The sequence below is a fragment of the Staurois parvus genome, unplaced genomic scaffold (genome assembly GCF_062004578.1).
Source record: "Staurois parvus isolate SC_StPar_1 unplaced genomic scaffold, SC_StPar_1.0 ptg001161l, whole genome shotgun sequence".
NCBI classification, from domain to species: Eukaryota; Metazoa; Chordata; class Amphibia; order Anura; family Ranidae; genus Staurois; species Staurois parvus.
Genome location: NW_028318957.1, coordinates 628677 through 643263, shown reverse-complemented (window position 1 = coordinate 643263; position 14587 = coordinate 628677). Strand labels below are relative to the sequence as shown.

Below are 14587 nucleotides of genomic sequence, written 5' to 3'. Positions count from 1 at the left end.
GGGGTTGTTTTTCAGGGGTTGGGCTTGGCCCCCTAGTTCCAGTGAAGGGAACTCTTAAGGCGTCAGCATACCAAGATATTTTGGACAATTTCATGCTCCCACCGTTGTGGGAAGAGTTTGGGGGTGGTCCCTTCTTATTCTAACATGATAGGGCGCCAGTGCACAAAGCAAGGTCTATAAAGACATTTTGGTCTTCTTTGAGGCTCAGTAAGCTCTGACATGACTCCGTACTACACCTTGAATGATGATCGTGAGGCTTCCCACCTGTTAGCTAGGTGTCTCATCACACAGCGGAAGCAAAAGAATGTTGGACATCATGTTTAGACATCTTTCAAATTTATCATAATGTGGGTCTGCCTGAACTGGATATGATCAAGTCATAAATTGTATTTATTTTTCTATAGGTGAGGGTCTGGTGGAGCAGATTCTGCTGGATGAATTTGGATGCTCACTGAGTCCAGAGCTGAAAGGTGACAAATATACAGTAAAGTACAATGCAATATATTTGATTATTTTCCAGTTTCCTCCAAAGTGCAGAGGTGGTGTTATGTGTTCCCTGAATTCAGACTTTCCCCTTCAGGTCATACAATTCATGTGTAAAATGGGTTTAACTAGTTCCCGTTTGGAAGGGACTGGTATGTCCAAAGAGTAAGCAGGTTAAGAGCCCATTCACACTTGTGCGACTTGTCATGCGACTTTGTGGTCCAATGTCAGCCCCCCCATGTGTCCCAATGGGTACCATTCATATCTGTGCAACTTCAAGTCACAGTGACTTCAAAGTAGCTCATGCTACTACTTTGGTATGACTTTCATGAAACTTGAGTGCCATAGACTGCAATGAAAACCCTCAAAAGTCGTATGAAAGTCGCACCTGAATGTTATACATCCAACAGTTGTCCATTATCATTAAAGCCAAAGACGTATCCAAATTGCACCCATCCAAAGTTGTAACATTGGAGTCGTACAAGTGTGAACCGAGCCTTCAACAAGCACATGACTGCAGTTGTGAGCTTGCTTCAGGTTCTGAGCTGGCTCCTGGCTTTACGTGACTCAGGTGTGTATAATTATAAATAATAATAAAGGCATTACCCTGAGAAGAATAAAAGATTTATTCATATCTGACTGTTTGATAAAACTTTACGTTTAGCACAGCTCTCAGCACTGATCCTATGTCACTCTTTCAGGGATGCATGGCATAGCTTGTCCCCCACTGGTCATTCCTAGGTCATTACTGAGTCTTACAGTGACTAGGGGTCAGCAGGAGGAACCACAGCAGTCAGAGGGGATTCCTATATTCATCTAGCTCAAGGAATCAAATAATATTGGCACCAGAAGCCCTGCTACAGAGTGATATTTTTAGCAAACAGCCCAACAGACAGGTATGTATAAATCTTCCCGTTCGGCCCATGCACATAAATTGCCAGATGGGAGCAGCACCGATGTGCATGGATGTATCTAAACGTCCCCCCATATCTATCACATACCTGGTGGAGAGAGGGCTTCCTTTGTGTCTAATGCAGGCCATAGATGGGTCGAAAATCGGCCGATTTTTCGGCCGAAAATAAAATCGGCCGATTTTCGGATCGTTAGTGGGCTATTTGGTCGGCCGTTTTTCGGGATTTTGGCCGTTTTTTGTTTTCGGTACAGTTGGAAAAAAAATCGGCCGATTTTGCCGATCGGCCGATTTTCGTGGCAATTATTGGGCAAATCGGCCGATTTTTTACCGATAAAAAATCTGCATATGAGCAGTGACCTGCAAGAGGAAGACAAAAAGAAGAAGAGGAAGAGGATGAAGAAGAAGAGGATGAGGATGAAGAAGAAGAAGAGGATGAGGATGAAGAAGAAGAAGAGGATGCGGATGAAGAAGAAGAAGAAGAGGATGCGGATGAAGAAGAAGAAGAGGATGCGGATGAAGAAGAAGAAGAGGATGATGATGAAGAAGAGGATGAGGATGAAGAAGAAGAGGATGAGGATGAAGAAGAGGATGAGGAAGAAGAGGATGAGGATGAAGAAGATGAGGATGAAGAAGAGGATGAGGATGATGAAGAAGAAGAGGATGCGGATGAAGAAGAAGAGGATGAAGATGATGAAGAAGAGGATGAGGATGATGAAGAAGAAGAGGATGAGGATGAAGAAGAAGAAGCAGAAGAAGAAGTAGGATGAAAATAACAGGAATTCCAGTCCAGCAAAAAGTGTCTCTGCAGAGAGCTCCGCTATTTCTGACAGTTCTCTGACAGTTCCTTCACATTTACAGCGGTTGAAACATTGTATCTATTTGTTTCTGTATAAAAACATCTGTATCCTAAATGGAAACAAATAGATACAATGTTTCAACCGCTGTAAATGTGAAGGAACTGTCAGAGAACTGTCAGAAATAGCGGAGCTCTCTGCAGAGACACTTTTTGCCGGCTATAGAAGGGATGAAAATCGGCCGATTTTTTTTACCATTGATGGTAACGTCGGCCGCTTGAACGACCGAATTTTCGTTTTTTAAAAGAAAAATCTGCCGTTTTTCTCCCCGTCTATGGCCTGCATAAGTTCCAGGTTTTCCTGAAGCTGGAACAGGAGTCGGGCCCAATGAAGTACGGGTCACCTGCTGGAATGCTTGCAGAGATGTTCTGACTAGGAAGTTTGTCAGAGGAATGCCCAGGAGTACCCTGGCGTGTCTGCAGACACGTGGAACCTGAGAGAAGCAGAAGATCTTCAGTAGAGAACAGGAGAGGAGTCCGTTCGAAGCCAAGGTCAGATTTGAGATGAGGACAAGAGCAATCGTAGTCAGGAGTCTAACCGGGGTCATACACAGGAGAGCAGAGAGAGAAGATCCGTTAGAAAGCCATGGTCAGGTCAGGAAGCAGGCAGAAGACGGGTCTAGGGACAATCCAAGTCAGTAATAGGAATCCACAGATGCAAAGAGAACACAGGAACAATTTTTTATAAAAGAATGGATGAAGCGCTCAGCCTTGGGGGTATTATACTTATTATCTTACATGGAAATATATAATATATACATATATAACAAATACAATCAAAGTGACTAGTGCTTGATTCTATACAAATGTACAAATAAACAAAATTAACCAATCTGCCACCTAGTGGCTAAAGAATGGTGCTAAATGTGCACTCTCTCAGTGTCTACAAAGTGACAAGTGCTCATAAACCAAATATATATATATTACAACCTTTAAATGTGTACACAGTGAACAATCACTCAGTAAAGTGACAAAATTCCATCAATATAATAATCAAAATATATAATAAAGTGCAAAATGCATGCTATCACTCTCCTGTGATACAATATACATATACAATATACTCCTGTGATACAATGATACATATAAAAATATATTAAAAATGTGTACAAAAAAGTGCTTCTTTTTCCTCCACCTCAAGACTGTGCTCAAATAACGGTGTCACTCTAGTGCTTATATCCTCCAGTGGCTAGAGTGCCTCCTCACCTCCTTTACTCGATCCCTAGGGGCCACAAAGCATATAATGATGTTCCACACCGATTCCACACCGCCTCCCAATTACCAAGGTAAACCTTGTCCCAATGGCTCCACAACAGCTCCTCTATCTCACCGATATCCACTCAACAACTCATTTAGGAATGGGAAGACTCAGACATAAAATTTCAAGGCCATGGAAGAATATAAAAAAGAAAAACTTCCATAGTGCAATATGTTTTGTTTTTTATTTATAAATAGCCAGATAAATCACTCACATGCTCCAAATACAATCCAGGCGTTTTCCCATGTGTTATGGGTGTACTGAGGGACTTAAGATGGCGATAAACTGGAAGTCCATCACCGGAAATGCGTCACTGAGCTCCACCCAGAAATTACGTCAATGCGCTCGGTGACGCATTTCCGGTGATGGACTTCCAGTGTGAGAGCGCTGAAGGCTGAAAATTGGCCTGAACTGGAAGGGGGGTGAAAGTGTCTGGACTTAAAGTAGTTAAGGATAGTGATTGTCTAATTGTGTTGACCCCCTGACAGGGTCACTTTAAATATTCCCTCTCTACTTTTCTTTATCCCTACTATGCCATTTACTCCTGGACCAAAAAGAAAAATGAACATTATCGAAGCACATGATGAAATTGTATTATTATTTCTATAGACCTTGCGAAGCCACACTATAAGCTTCACTATATTGCCAAAGTATTAGGCCGCCTGCCTTTCCACGTACTTGAACTTTATTGGCCCCCAGTCTTAGTACGTAGGGTTCAATATTGAGTTGGCCCCGCCCTTTGCAGCTATAACCATTTCAACTCTTCTGGGAAGGCCGTCCACAAGGTTTAGGAGGGTGTCTATGGGAAGGTTGGACCATTCTTCCAGAAGCACATTTGTCAGGTCAGGCACTGATGTCGGGGGAGGAGGCCTGGCTCGCAGTCTCCCCTCTAATTCATCCCAAAGGTGTTCTATGGGGTTGAGGTCAGGACTCTGTGCAGGACAGTCAAGTTCCTCCACCCCAAACTGGCTCCTCCACAAAGCAAGTTCCCGTCACTGGAACTAGGGGGCCAAGCCCAACCCCTGAAAAACAACCCCACACCATAATTCCCCCTCCACCAAACTTTACACTTGGCACAATGCAGTCAAGAAAGTACCTTTGTCCTGGCAACCACCAAACTCAGACACATCCATCAGATTGCCAGACAGATTGGTCACGTCTCTAGAGTCCAGTGGCGGCGTGCTTTACACCACTGCATTTGACGTTTTGCATTGCACTTGGTGATGGAAGGCTTGGATGCAGCTGCTCGGCCATGGAAACCCATTCCATGAAGCTCTCTGTGACGAATTGTCCCTTTGTGATACCATTTTGCCCTTTCTGTTCTGGTTTTTATCCCCTTTGTAAAGCTGGACATGTTTCACAGACATTCTACACTGTTTGTTTAGGGAAATGTGACCTTGTAGTCTTTCACTTCTAGAGTTCCTAGGTATTGTTGTATTGTATGGTTTGTTGTGGGTGGGGAAAACCTGGTGCCAGGCTGTCTGGTGGGGGTGGGGTGAAGTTGTATATACTGAGCTGTGTTTAATAAAGATGGTCAGTTTCACCCTACACGAAGTTCTGACTCGTGTTTTTAGCTACAATACCTGCCTTGGGAGAATGCTGGAAGACTTGCCGGAAATGAGGACCATTGGGTGAGATGCACTGCTCCGCACGAGGAAGCCCAGGCGGAACGGTTCCGCCACAATTGGTTGGCAGCGATGGGATCTTTCCTCATTGCGGAGAAAGTCCAAACCACCAACCGGGACCCCATCTTTTTCACGGAGACGTCCCTGCTCAGCCAGATGGATATACGGGACCTCCGGAAGCCAGCCCTCCAAAGCCTGCTTGTCGCTCGGGGAGGTATCGCTGGGTCCAAGACCAGAGAGGAACTGTTGGACGAGATTATGGCCCTAGACCAAGCGGATGCGCACCCCACTTCACCTGATGCACACTCCGCTACGCTTAAAGCGAACACTGCTCCACCAGAAGTGAACTCTGCTTCACAGGAGGAGTTGGAGGAACAGAGCAGCTCATCGGCCCCTGAAACACCAGGCCCACTTAGCACCGTACAGACACCCCTATACCCCTATAGGTGGAGTTGCGTTTGTCTCTGTTTGGCAGCGCTCCCACCCCTGAACAGATTTCCAAGGCCCTGGACGATGCCACCCAACTGCGGCTTAGTCAATCCCGGTCATCAACCGAGGACTCGGTCTGGGAGAGGATTACCTCCTGCCTTCTCCAGACTCCAACCGGACCAAAGAAAATTCCCTACGCTGCTTTTAAAACTTTCTCGGAGGCGGATGGGGACATTGATAGCTTTCTTCAGGACTTTGAACGGTTGTGCACCATCCATGGTGTGGCAACCCAAGACCGGGTCCCCATTTTGAGCAGCAAGCTAACCGGTCGGGCTGCAGACGCATTCAGGACTGTACCCGACAGCTACTGCTTTGATTATGATTTTGTTAAGGAACACTTGTTGGCCCGCTACGCTCTCACCCCAGAGGCGTATCGCTTAAAGTTCCGGACACTCAAGAAGAAACCCCAGGACACCTTCACTGAATGGGGACATCAGTTACAACACACTGCCAGCAGCTGGGTCCGAGGGTGTCAGATCACCAAGCTAGAGGAACTGTTACAACTGCTGTTACTGGAGCAGTTTTACAATGGACTTCCAGGGGATGTTAGACATTGGGTCCGGGACAAACACCCCCTAACCTTAGCCGACGCTAGTCACTGGGCAGATGAGTACCTGGACAACAGGAGGCTAACAGAGCCCACCATTCCCCCTGCACCTCGTCCACAACCAGTGGTGCCCACTCTGGTCACCCGAGAATGCCTCAGACCACCCACACCTTCTGACCCAAAGCGGTCTGGCCCACGCTGTTATGGCTGCAACCAAACAGGGCACATCCGCATTCATTGCCCACGGAATCCACCAAGGCTCCAGAGCAGCCAACCCCCTCGGGGCACTTCCAACCGGCCTACCACTCCCTATGGCCGAGCCTCTGCCTACTCTCTACAGGACCACCCGAGTGACACAGCCTCTTCATGGAGGAATTTTACCACCGAGGATGAGGACATCGGGGTCTTTCATGAGGCTAACCCTCTCCAGGCTGCCACCCCGGACAATCGCCGACACCACCAACAGGTTGTCCATGTTAACGGCCGTCAGGCCCAAGGATTACGGGACACTGGAGCCACACTCACCCTAGTCCAACCTCAACTGGTACCAGACTGGGCCAAGACCGGGCGATCTGTGGCGTTACGGGTAGCGGGAGGCCATGTCTACCGGATTCCTACCGCAAGGCTTCATCTGGATTGGGGGGCCGGGGTCAGGGACGTTGAAATTGGAGTAATGCAGAACTTGCCAGCTGAGGTTCTCCTTGGAAATGATCTGGGAGTCCTGGTCTCCACTTTTTGGCACCGAGACCCCTGCTGAAGCTCAACCAGTACCGATCGGGGAAGCAAAACGCCAATGCAGATGGGTTGTCCCGGCAAGCCGAGTTGGAGAAGTGAACCTCTGAACCGACCAGCCCCAAGCGGACCTGTTTGAAGATCTCGCCGGGTCTGGCGGGTGTTACACAACGGGGGAGCCTTGTGACGAATTGTCCCTTTGTGATACCATTTTGCCCTTTCTGTTCTGGTTTTTATCCCCTTTGTAAAGCTGGACATGTTTCACAGACATTCTACACTGTTTGTTTAGGGAAATGTGACCTTGTAGTCTTTCACTTCTAGAGTTCCTAGGTATTGTTGTATTGTATGGTTTGTTGTGGGTGGGGAAAACCTGGTGCCAGGCTGTCTGGTGGGGGTGGGGTGAAGTTGTATATACTGAGCTGTGTTTAATAAAGATGGTCAGTTTCACCCTACACGAAGTTCTGACTCGTGTTTTTAGCTACAATACCTGCCTTGGGAGAATGCTGGAAGACTTGCCGGAAATGAGGACCATTAGGTGAGGCGCACTGCTCCGCACGAGGAAGCCCAGGCGGAACGGTTCCACCACACTCTCTACACACTGTTGTTGGGCTCATCTGAAGGCCACACCAAGTTTGGAGGTCTTTAGCTTTTGACTCTGCAGACAGTTGGCGACTTCTGCGCACTGTGCGCTTCAGCATGCGCTGACACCGCTCTGTCATGTGACATGGCCTACCACTTGGTGGCTGAGTTGCTGTTGTTCCTAGTTGCCTCCACTTTGTTATAATCCCACTAACAGTTGAGCGTGGAATATATAGTAGCCAGGAAATGTCACGGATGGACTTATTGCCCAGGTGGTCACCTATCACGGGACCACGCTTGGAGTCACTGAGCTCCTGAGAGCGACCCATTCTTTCACCAATGTTTGTAGAAGCAGTCTGCATGCCTAGGGGCTTGATTGTATACACCTGTGTCCATGGAGGGGATTGGAACACCCAAATTCAATGATTTGGAGGGCGGGGCCAATACTTTTGGCAATATAGTGTTTATCTTTAATTATTGTTACCTTGCTGGGCTGGAAAAGATGAAACAATTGCTTGCATAAGCATATTCTTAGAGAAATAATAAATAATAAATAAGTACATGTTGAATGAGTAACTCTCCAGATTTAAATTGTGTGCAGAGTTCACATATCTACCAGTTAGATTCCTGTAATGTTCCAATCAGCACTGGGAAAGTGACCTCTGAATGCTATATATAACACAGACACATTGGGGTTGGTTTACTAAAGGGGTAGAGCATTTTCACTTAGCAAAATGTATTTTTACTTTGCAATGGCATTTTCCTAGTGAATGTGGTGAGCATTCATCTTATATAGAATATCCAATCACAAGCAAGGAACATTTTTTAAAAAGCTTGTGGTTGGATGATGGAGGTCAGCAGAACTCCATCTAATTCAATAAGCCAAGAAATAAATCACTTGCAAAGTAGAAATTAACTTCACTGAGTGAACAGGATATATGCTTTTGCAAATCAACCCCATTGCATCAAGACTTCTATTCATGAGGACCAACAGCTCAGAAGATCTGGATTAATAGTACATTTCACAAATAGAATGCATATGTTTATATCTTTAAGAAAAACTGTTGATAAGATTTGCCAATCACAAACATTTTGAACTACAATCAGTTAATTTATACAACTAATCATGACTCAGGTATTCATTAAGTATGTAGGTTTGTATCAGGGACGGACTAACCATTTGGAAACTCGGGCACTGTCCGAGGGCTCGGGGTCAGTAGGGGGCCCCATGAGATGCCTCTGGTACCTTTTTCATAGGCTTTTTTGAGTTTTGGCAAAGACACAGGGGCCCCATGATCCCCTATTGGCTGGGGGCCCCATGAGTTGTCAGTCTGCCCCTGGTTTGTATACTACGTTTTTCAATTAGTTAAAATTATATGTATTTATAGTACATTCCCAAATATGTACAGAATATGTCACAAAGTTTTGCTTGAGCTAAATATAACATTGTCAATTTCTGACTTAGCCTGAGTCATAAAATATTTCCATTTTATTCCCAGACATTCAGGAAAAGCACAAACATCATATGATGGAGAAGACTGAGACTCTAGTGGAGTATAGACCCCCAGGAACTACCCTGGAACCACAAAGATTCCTCATCAATGAGCGTTATGTGAAGCTGATTGTAGTCTCCACTGATCAGTTCCGGCAGCGTCCCCAGAATGAGCTAATACAGACCGGGGTAAAACATGAGAAATGCTTGAAGGAAACACAGACTGGACTGGAACATATTTCCCCCAATAGGCTGTTCCGATGGAGCCACCAGTCCCAATGTGTACCACATGCAGTAATGGTGAGCGGAGTGCCAGGAATAGGGAAGACCACACTGATGCAGAAGTTTGTCTATGACTGGGTGATCGGAAAACACTACCAGAGATTTGCCTTTGTCTTCTTCTTCAGATTCCGGGACCTTAAGAGACTGGGAGAGGTCAGCTTGGAGGAGATGATTCTTCAACAATATCCGTATCTGGAGGGTCAGATTGGAGATATTTTACAAGATCCAGAGAGACTTCTGTTTATATTTGATGGCTTGGATGAAAGTATTCACCAAATGGATTTCAGATCAAGTAAACTGTCCAATCCAAAGCAGAGAACACATTTTGGTGAGATTGTGGTCAGTTTGGTGAGGCAGAGTCTTCTTAAGGGTTGCCCTGTACTGATGACCAGCCGCCCAACCAGACTGGCATTGGTTGATACCGATGTTTTCCAGAGAATAGTGGAGATCATGGGATTTCTCCATGAAGACAGACGGATCTTCTTCAATAATTTCTTTGGAAATGAGGAATGGTCAGAGAAGGCTTTCCATTATGTGCAGGAGAATGACACGCTGTACACTTTCTGTTATATCCCAGCATACTGCTGGATCATCTGTACAGTGTTATCAATGTGCTTCAGAACCCAACCAACAATCACTGATCAGCTGATGACATCATTACCCAAAACAGTGACACAACTCTTCGTGACTTTTGTCTCCAACATTCTGGCCAATCACAGCCAGAATAGAGATGGTGCTCACACTGCCTGGGAACTGCTGACATCTATCGGGTGGATGGCAGAACATGGAGTCATGAATCACATGATTGTATTTGATGAGCGACATCTGGAGTCATTCAGTGTGAGAAATGATAAACATCTCTTTTCATCTTTCCTGATGGAATCTGGTCAGCCTCCTGATGTGGATTACACCTTCTTACATCTCACTCTTCAGGAGTTCTTTGCTGCTTTAGTCCATTTTATTGACTATAATGCTGACAGATTACAGGAAACACTTGATAAGACTGAATCTTACAAAGACGGCCGTGCCGAAATATTCCTCCGTTTCCTCTGCGGTTTCTCAGACTCTTCTACTAGATCCATGTTAAAGTCTCATGTGGGAGAATTGTCTACTCAGGCTGCCAGACATGTCATCACCTGGATCCAGAAGAAAATACCAGAACAAAGACCTGACACATCCATAAGAGGCAACAGAGATCTTCTTAATGTATTCTACTGTCTCCATGAGAGCAGGAATAAGGCTCTGGTGTCACAATGTATTGGATCAAACAACATTGACTTTTCTGATGTCCTCCTCAGCCCTCTGGACTGCTCTGTGCTCTCCTTTATCCTTCGAACCTGCGAAGAGAGAGAAGAAGTAAATCTACATTCATGTAATATTCAGAGTGAAGGATTGAGAAAACTTGTACCGGCTCTACACAACATCAAGAGTCTGGGGTAAAGTTTGACTAATAATATTAATCACGTCTGTGTTAATTTGGAACTATCTGAAATTTCGCCAAAAAGTATACTAATTGTTGGAGTTTTCTATATGTGGACTTTATATGTATTTATATGAGCACAATAGAATAGAGGCAGCAGAATCCACGGAATGGAATTATATATATATATATATATATATATATATATACAGTATATATATGTGTGTCAGACATGTAGTGGTGACTGCGTTATACAGTGTTATATTCAGAAATTATACCTTAAAAGTGCCCCCGGTATAAAGGGACCCACATATCTCTCTTATCCATATACTGATTTGCATGTTTTGCTGCATTTTCAGCAATTTTACACCTCCAGATGGAATTTTACCAGAAACAGGGTTTTTTAACCTTATGTCAAATGAACGGGGTAAACGTGAAACCCTCATTCAGACCATTCAGACTCATTGGGTTTGATTTACTAAAGGCAAATAGACTGTGCACTTTGCTAAGTGCAGTTGCACCAGAGCTTAGTAAATGATGTGAAGCTTCACTTTACAAAAAATACCCAATCACGTGCTAGAAAAATAAAAAAACCTGATTTTTTGCGTACTCATTTTATTTATTTCTGGTAAATATATAGCGCCGTCAATTTACGCAGCACTTTACATATATATTGTACATTCACATCAGTCCCTATCCCTCAAGGGGCGTACAATCTAAGGTCCCAAACTCACATTCACATACTAGTGGGGGAGCTGAGGACAGTAATGGGGTGTTGTAAGAGGGGGGAGCTGAGGACAGTAATTTGGTGCTGTAAGAGGGGGGCAGGACATTAATGGGGGGACTGAGGACAGTAATGGGGTGCTTTGGGCAGAAGCTGAGGACAGCAATTTGGTGCTGTAAGAGCGGGGGCAGGATATTAATGGGGGGGACTGAGGACATTTACATTAATCCCCGCCCCCGAGGAGCGTACAATCTAAGGTCCCTAACGCACATTCATACATACACATACTAGGGACAATTTAGACAGGATCCAATTCACCTCCCTGCATGTCTTTGGAGGGTGGGAGGAAACCAGAATACCTGGAGGAAACCCATGCAGGCAGAGGGAGAACATGAAAACTCCAGGCAGGTGGTGTAGTGGTTGGGATTCAAACCAATGACCCGAGTACAGGCAGGAGGAAGTGCTAATCACTTAGCCACTGTGCTGCCCATGACTGGATGATGGGGGTCAGGAGAGATGGGGGTCATTTACACTCTGGAGCAACTGCATTTGGAAAAGTCTGCAGTCTGTTCTCCTTTAGTAAATCAATCCCATTGTCCTCAACTGAAAAATCCACTCAGCCTCCCTTTTTAACAACTTTTCATGTATTTTCTTTTTCTGGGTCCCAATTTGTTAAGCTCAAGTCCCCAAAATTTCAGATCATCTGTTTTCCTGCATGCATTTCTTACGTATGACATGCTATCGGTTTATTCTTTGTATGCAGCATGGGCAGCACAGTGGCTAAATGGTTAGCATTTCTGCCTGGCAGTACTCGGGTTGTTGGTTCAAATCCCAACCACAGCACCACCTGCCTGGAGTTTGTATGTTCTCCCTGTGCTTTCATGGGTTTCCTCTGGGTATTCCAGTTTCGTCCCACACTCTAATGACATGCTTGTAGGTTAATTATTTCCTGTCTAAATTGTCCCTAATATGTATATAAAACAGAGTGCAGCGCTAAAAAGAGTAAATATAAACATATAAAATATGAACATGTAAATGCAAAAAGTTCAAGTAATGAAATCCAGACTAAAGTGACTCTTGTGCTCTGATGACTATGGGGTCCGGTATCCATTTGATAGTGGTAAAGGTAATGCGCACTCACTGGATGTGCATTAATATGCGCTTAGTGTAAATAAATCCAGATGTCATCAGGTGTTGGGTAGTCCTCCTCCTAGTGTAAGGTAGTGTGGCACCGGTGTAGGTGGTCCTTTTCCCTTGATGGGTTCCCCTGTGAACCTGGTGGGTAGTATCCCTCTGGATGGGCAGACCTTCTCTGTACTGCAATGATCCGTCCAGGGAACAGGTCTGTGGGCTAAAGCACTCCCCCAGGGGGTAATAGAGAGACTCCCATAGTCACCTCCTGGACTTCACATTTTCTATGAGTAGGTGATCTCGTTTCTTGTTTTTCTTCCCTATAGTATTCCTGTTAAGGACCTTATCTGGAGAGCCCCTTGCTTTAAATCTATTGCAGGAAACATTACATTCCTCCTCAAAATATTTTATAACCACTTCAGCTTTAGAAGATTTACCCCCCCTTCCTGACCGGCCAATTTTCTGCTGTGCAGAGAGATAGAAAGCAGCACATCCATGCTGGCGGGAGAGAGACCTGTGTTGTTTGCACACAGATCTCTCCCGTCTCAGCTTCGCCAATGAGCAGAGTCCTGTCCGAAAATCCACGGCTGGGACCCAGTGATTGACATGACATTGACCATTGACATGATCTGAAGAAGGGACAAGTCCCTGAAACATGTTATCATGATGACTCCTTTGGTTAGACATGGTTTGAGTGCTCCCCTAGGCTTCCAGTTTGCCCTCACCAGCCCTTGTTTGGGCGGTCTCTCGCCAGGTGTATGACATAACAACCGGATCTGGGACACGTGACGTGGACGCGCCATCTCAGTGATCCCGGTGGCTGCCATCTACACACCCTTCACACTGTCCTGAGGCTCCTAGGCTGAGCTACCTACTGTTGGGTCCAGGATCATGCGTCATCCTTCAGCTTTTGGGAGTATGTGTTTCTCCTCTCCACTGGCTTGGTGATGTATCAATCTGGGCACTCCCACTCGTCATGACAGTAAAGTGAATTTTGATTATTCCTATTCCTGGGCTTGTGACTCTTGACTTCCACAGGGTTGGGAGCGCTCCTTTATTTGTTGTTTTGTGCTCATGTCCCATTGCTGGTCAGATGAGTTGTTGGAGCTGCCCATACTGTGGTTATCTACGTATCCTCTGGAACTTCATTGCGTTCGGTATTTGCACATTTACTGGAGTAGGCTGGTGGTTGAATATATAAGGTGTCGTAGGATTGATTTCCAGTATATTTTTGAGTTTACGGAGTTGCGGTGAAGGAGAAAAAAGGCAGATCCAGCAGGATTGTGTAGTCTGCAAATATTTGAGAGGTTCAAAAAAAATGTGAACCAGAGATCCTTTTCCTGATCCACATCACCAGCAGCAGTCGTTGCACAGAACCTAAACTTGTAGGCTTCTTTCTTTTTCATTGGACATTGGTATACTGTATGTCCATCATGACATCTTTTGCCTCTTTATACAATACTTTGGGGGTTCGAGAAAACTTTAGGACAATTTGATTCTTGTTTATATAATTCTGTGCTCATCCCGTGTATGGAGATATCACCGTCTCTACACATGGAGGACAATATTGGGGGGTCTACTCCATTATAACATTTGTCTTATAAAATTCTATTTCCTGGAGATTTATAAAGTGATCGAATATAAATGATTCCAATAAAGAGAAATGAGTTCCATCCATGTAGAGAATAGTTCCATTCATTCCTGGGGGGGGGGGGGGATTTATTCTCTTCTGCTAACATTCCTCTCTTCTTCCACAGATTGCCCTCTAATCACCTGACAGACAATTCCTGCCCCCACCTGGCATCTGGAATAAGAAATAACTCGAAACTGAGGACACTGGACCTGTCTAGGAACAATCTGGAGAGTCCTCATTTCAGGGATCTGATGGCGGCTCTGACAACAAGCCAGATAGAGGAATTACAGTGAGTATAACAGGACACATGGAGGACAATATTGGGGGGTCTACTCCATTATAACATTTGTCTTATAAAATTCTATTTCCTGGAGATTTATAAAGTGATCGAATATAAATGATTCCAATAAAGAGAAATGAGTTCCA

General features: G+C 45.0%; 1 protein-coding gene across 1 annotated transcript in view; it reads left to right on the top strand.

Moving 5' to 3' along the window:
- The window catches only part of LOC149439083 (NACHT, LRR and PYD domains-containing protein 12-like), a 98353-nt gene that overhangs the window by 35157 nt on the left and 48609 nt on the right, over positions 1–14587 (top strand). The window contains exons 5-7 of the mRNA XM_089659476.1: positions 405–470; positions 8979–10689; positions 14286–14450. Of these exons, the coding sequence (XP_089515602.1) occupies positions 405–470; positions 8979–10689; positions 14286–14450 (1942 nt within the window). The remainder of the gene's footprint in view (positions 1–404; positions 471–8978; positions 10690–14285; positions 14451–14587) is intronic.